The sequence below is a fragment of the Electrophorus electricus genome, chromosome 4, assembly GCF_041902795.1.
Source record: "Electrophorus electricus isolate QZ-2024a chromosome 4, ASM4190279v1, whole genome shotgun sequence".
In the NCBI taxonomy this organism is placed as follows: Eukaryota; Metazoa; Chordata; class Actinopteri; order Gymnotiformes; family Gymnotidae; genus Electrophorus; species Electrophorus electricus.
In genome coordinates, this window is record NC_137500.1 from 22,501,501 (window position 1) to 22,507,500 (window position 6,000).

General features: G+C 42.3%; 1 protein-coding gene across 6 annotated transcripts in view; it reads left to right on the forward strand.

Annotated features, from left to right (window-relative positions):
• The window catches only part of khdrbs3 (KH domain containing, RNA binding, signal transduction associated 3), a 145,897-nt gene that overhangs the window by 76,998 nt on the left and 62,899 nt on the right, over positions 1–6,000 (forward strand). For all 6 annotated transcript variants that reach the window (XR_003411049.3, XR_003411048.3, XM_035521193.2 and 3 more), the window contains exon 2: positions 1,922–2,040. Coding sequence is in view for 4 of the 6 variants with exons in the window: in XM_035521193.2 (XP_035377086.1) it covers positions 1,922–2,040 (119 nt within the window). In the remaining 2 variants the exon portion in view is untranslated. The remainder of the gene's footprint in view (positions 1–1,921; positions 2,041–6,000) is intronic.

Below are 6,000 nucleotides of genomic sequence, written 5' to 3' on the forward strand. Positions count from 1 at the left end.
TAGAAAGAGTCATAGCGGGAGAGTGCTTTTAAACCATGGTTGAGCTCTTTTTCGATGAAAGCCTCTGAAATATTTGAATTTGACCTGTTCCAGGTCTTCCATGAATATTGCAAAAGCCATACATTGTATTAAAAGGGAATGAGCACCCATGTATGTCAGGTCATTCTGGGTTAGTATTAATAAGGTCTTTCATATTTAAATTGTTTGTGAAGTGTTTTGCAGTTCATTAGAGCTTAATGGAGTGAGGGAGGTAGAGAAGTGTGTTATGACTTATGGACATAATCCATTCCTCTCCTCCAGAAAGCGCTGAACTGGAATTTAGCCATTCCACTTGCTTTATGGTCAGCACCATTCTTTTGACATTTGACTTGACATTATTACCGGAGGTTTATTAGAGATCAATATATGCATATTGCATTCTAGGGGATGGAACAGTTGCCTTTTTAAATGATATTCCAGAATATAAAACATTTTAAAATTCAAATGACAGTCTATTTAATAATATTTTATGATTACATATCTTTTTAATAATTCATGGTGGAAATAAATAAATATCTTGCTGCTACAGTCTACCTGGAAAGCATCCATCGACTTGTGTGTTTGTGGAAATACACACTTGGTAATGGTGGTAATGTTTTACTCCTCTTGTTAAGCGGATGATGCATGAAGTGTGGCAGTATTTAGATTTTTTTTTTATCAAGATGCTTTTAAAACATTTTCAGTACATTTCAAATACATCCCACCAACACTGAAAACCATGATGTTTGTGTTTATTGTGTCAACTAGAGATTGATCTTTTAGGACTACCACTTTTATGACATTTGGCAGATGCTTTCATCTAGAGTAACTTAAATATTTATCAGGATGACATTACATGCACTCCCTGGGAACTGAACCTATGACCTTGGCAGTGCTAGCAGCCAGCAATACCTGCACTAACAGAGCTTCAGTACCGTGTAGTATATATCAATGCACAGGGTAACCTCTGTAGCACCAAAAGACATGGTGAATGTGGATTTGTGTTTTTTAATACTGTTCCTGTTGTTGCTGTATGAGGATCTTAGATGCTGTAGTGTGTACAGAGATTTCTTTGCTGGGATGGTGGATCTACAAAGAATATCTTTCTTTCTTTCTTTCTATGTGTGTATTTCTTGATTTATTGATTATTGATACATGGGCCTACATGTCATGAACATTTGCTTTACTGTGTGTGAGTGTGTTTTTGCTTTACTGTGTGTGAGTGTGTTTTTGCTTTACTGTGTGTGAGTGTGTTTTTGCTTTACTGTGTGTGAGTGTGTTTTTGCTTTACTGTGTGTGAGTGTGTTTTTGCTTTACTGTGTGTGAGTGTGTTTTTGCTTTACTGTGTGTGTGTGTGTTTTTGCTTTACTGTGTGTGAGTGTGTTTTTGCTTTACTGTGTGTGAGTGTGTTTTTGCTTTACTGTGTGTGAGTGTGTTTTTGCTTTACTGTGTGTGAGTGTGTTTTTGCTTTACTGTGTGTGAGTGTGTTTTTGCTTTACTGTGTGTGAGTGTGTTTTTGCTTTACTGTGCCACACCCCACTGCCACATCTGCCATCCACAGACCAGTTATGACTCTGTGAGACTGTGCACAACCAGAAATAACCTTACGAGATCCCTATCAGATACAATCAGAAGCACATCCAATTAAATTACAGTGTGACCAAGAGAGCTTATTTCACAGTTCACTGAGCATCTAAAATGCTGCTAGCGTGACTGACAACTGGCAAGCACATGGGCTGTCTTTTCAGCTCATCTGATGCCAATATGCAGCCAGATATGCATCTATTGTCTCTTAATTGTGTTCAGAGACTTTTTATCTAATGGCTGGCTGACTAACTGACTCACACGCTCATCTGTCGTTCTCTCTATTCCTTCTTCTCTCCATGTCTCTGTTTTTCTTCAGAAATTGAAAAAATCCAGAAAGACGAAGAAAAAGAAGATGAGAAGTTTATTGATGTCGTTATAAACAAGAACATGAAACTTGGACAGAAAGTACTGATCCCTGTCAAACAGTTTCCCAAGGTGAGCACAGCTCAAGGAACGTTTGTGTCTTATTTTTTCCCTTCCTTTTCTTTATCGTTGTATATTTATGTATATTTGGTCATGTTCCTGTTTTGTTTCCATTAACACTTCCCTTGACTGGTTATTGCAGTGAGGCCTAGTATGTTTTGATTTGTGTTATGTGAAATTTGTCTGACCTCAGGCTGTGTTCCTGAGTTGAAGGGTGTCTTAATGAAGCATGTCCTTCCCTAAACTGGACAGATTTGAACAGAAACATTCAAACTTGCACCTCATAACTCAACACCTATTACTAGTCACAAATCCTGTCTGTATCCTCTCTGGACTCTGAGGCTGTCCCACACTCCACCAGTAGGGTAATATTGAGCATTCCTGCAATCCCGCACACCACTGATAGGGTAATGTTGGGCAGTCCCACACTCCACCAGTAGGGTAATATTGAGAAGTCCTGCACTCCACTGATAGGGTGGTCACACTCTCCGAGTCTCCACTGTTAGGGAAATAATGGGTAGTCCTGTACACCACCAATAGGGTAACATTAAGCAGTCCCAGACTTCCATGCTCCACCAATAAGGTAATGTTGGCCAGTCCTGCAGTCCAGCATTCCAGTGATATGGTAATATTGGCCATTCCCACGGTCCTGCACTCCACCGATGGGATAATGTTGGGCAGTCCTGCAGTCCCATGCTCCACCGATAGGGTAATATTGGGCAGTCCCATGCTCCACCGATAGGGTAATATTGGGCAGTCCCATGCTCCACTGATAGGGTAATATTGGGCAGTCCCATGCGCCACCGATAGGGTAATATTGGGCAGTCCCATGCTCCACCGATAGGGTAATATTGGGCAGTCCCATGCTCCACCGATAGGGTAATATTGGGCAGTCCCATGCGCCACCGATAGGGTAATATTGGGCAGTCCCATGCGCCACCGATAGGGTAATATTGGGCAGTCCCATGCGCCACCGATAGGGTAATATTGGGCAGTCCCATGCGCCACCGATAGGGTAATATTGGGCAGTCCCATGCTCCACCGATAGGGTAATATTGGGCAGTCCCATGCGCCACCGATAGGGTAATATTGGGCAGTCCCATGCGCCACTGATAGGGCGGTCTTGGTCTTCATTGTTAGGATGATATTTAGGTGACACTGACCTTCTTGCATATGACATTAATATATCCTTGTGTGTGTATTGGAGCGGATCTGTTCATATTCCACCAGTATTCCCATAAGGAAATACTGGTGGAATACAAGGAAAGGTCCCCCCACCACACACACACATACACACACACGCGCACGTGCACACACGCGCACGTGCACACACACACACACACACACGCGCACACACACACACACGCACACACACACACACACACACACACGCGCGCGCACACACACACTCACACGCGCACACACACACACACTCACACGCGCACACACACACACACACGTGCACACACACACACCAACCATCTCATCTCATTTGCTTCCTCTTTCTTCTCCGGACCAGGTTGTAATGGGATTCTGTGTTTACTTGGCTTTCTAATCTATGTCTGTTGTCTGAGTTGGAGAAAGGAGAGCGGGTCTATAAACGAGTTTAAAAAACAAACAAACAAAAAACAAACAAGCAGCAAAAGAACAGGTGTGAGTGGTGTGGTTGCGTTGGTTGGGCATGAGTGCATTTGTTCTTCATTCAGTGAAGGCTTTTTCAGGGCTTGTGAGTGGGTGCTTATTAGTATGTGTGTAGAGGTGGTCTAATAAAGGAGATCAACAAGAGAGAGAGAGAGAATACCTGCTCCTAATGTATTTGTTAAGATGCTTCCTAATCCTAATGTTACTCTCATCTACACACACACACACACACACATCATTAACCATCCTATCCCAATGGATAGCTTTCTGTTCTTTTATTCATAGGCCTTCCACAGTGTGGTGGGTTGTTCTGTCACTGAAGGGAGTATATACTGGCGCAGACCAGAACATAGTGGTTTAGACCAGTACATAATGGTTCAGGGTAACACATACTGGTTCAGGCTAGCATATACTGTTTTTATGCCAGGACACTTTTCAGTTCAGTGTGTTCAGGATCATGATTCTGCGATTTTGGTCATACAACTTTTCAAAGTGTCTCAGTACACAATCCAACAGTAACTGTTTATTTCAAACCGCATCCTTAAAAATATCCTGACCAATCCTGCCTTGGAAGATCTGCTTATCTGTTATATTATTGGACAAATTATCATTTTATTATTTAAAACCTATAGTGTCATGTGCCTGGATGAACTGAAACAGCAACGTAACAAATTTATCTAAAAGTAAAAGTAAATTTTCTCTGACTTTTTCTCTCACATTTTATTTTTTTCCAAGAGGCTTCCATTCCTTCTGGTTCAGTCCTGACCATAGGCGGCACACGGCACAGCTGGGAGTCTAACCTGAAGCTAATGTGGGGTATTGTGCAGCTCTTTAGGAAAAAGGCCATCAGAGCTCACACACACACACACACACACACACACACACACACACACACACATATGCACACCCACACACACACACATACACACACAATACATTAAGAGTGATAAAGTGGGAGAGAGAAAGTGTGTGATAGAGCATGATGTGTTGATGGCACAAAAGGAAGGTATCACAGAATGCACATATACACACCTATATGTGCACACACACACACGCACACACACACAAACACACACACAGACACACACACACACACTCACACATACAGTGTGAAATGAATACAGATAGTGATGCACTTTTCTTGCCACAAACATACATGACCACATGGCCCTCAGCAGCCCAGAGAGATTGTTCTAGTTCAGCGTTGCATTACGTGAACATATATTGAGCTCTTCTAATCCTGCTGGCTGTCTGAATGTGTTGAGCTGAATTACATTTACTGAGCAGACCGAATGGGACCTGTGGTTGCCTGGTTACTTATGAATTCACGGTGGCATGTGGCATTCAGGCTATTTGTTGTGTAGTCTGTGTAAAACGTCATAAACACACATATACTTCTGTTTTATATGCTGAACCCTCCTTGGTGGGGTCCGAGGAGCCAGCGTAGGTTCAGTCACCTGTGGGGCCGTAACAGATGGTTTTAATAATCCAGTCCTAGCAGGGCAGTCAGATCCTTACTGCGCTGAAGAAGGATGGTGCATAAGCAGACCTTTCCTTACTGCACATCGTCTACGTCACATTCACATCCTGTCTTAACACTGTTTGTCCATCACTTCAGGTATTTACTGGACAAAAAAGACTCACCAAAAGGAGTAAAAGAACAAAAAGAAATAAAAATTAAGAAATAAAAATAAGGGTTTTTTTTAAAGCAAATGATGGGTTTGACTCTTTAACGAGAGAGTGTCTGAGTACTTGTATTGTGTAGTGGCAGTATGTGTTTGTGGGTGTCTGAGTACTTGTATTGTGTAGTGGCAGTATGTGTTGAGGGTGTCTGAGTACTTGTACTGTGTAGTGGCAGTATGTGTTTGAGGGTGTCTGAGTACTTGTATTGTGTAGTGGCAGTATGTGTTTGAGGGTGTCTGAGTACTTTTATTGTCTAGTGGCAGTATGTGTTTGAGGGTGTCTGAGTACTTGTATTGTGTAGTGGCAGTATGTGTTGGGGGTGTCTGAGTACTTGTATTGTGTAGTGGCAGTATGTGTTTGAGGGTGTCTGAGTACTTTTATTGTGTAGTGGCAGTGTGTGTTTGAGGGTGTCTGAGTACTTGTATTGTGTAGTGGCAGTGTGTGTTTGAGGGTGTCTGAGTACTTGTATTGTGTAGTGGCAGTGTGTGTTTGAGGGTGTCTGAGTACTTGTATTGTGTAGTGGCAGTATGTGTTGAGGGTGTCTGAGTACTTGTATTGTCTAGTGGCAGTATGTGTTTGAGGGTGTCTGAGTACTTGTATTGTCTAGTGGCAGTATGTGTTGAGGGTGTCTGAGTACTTGTATTGTGT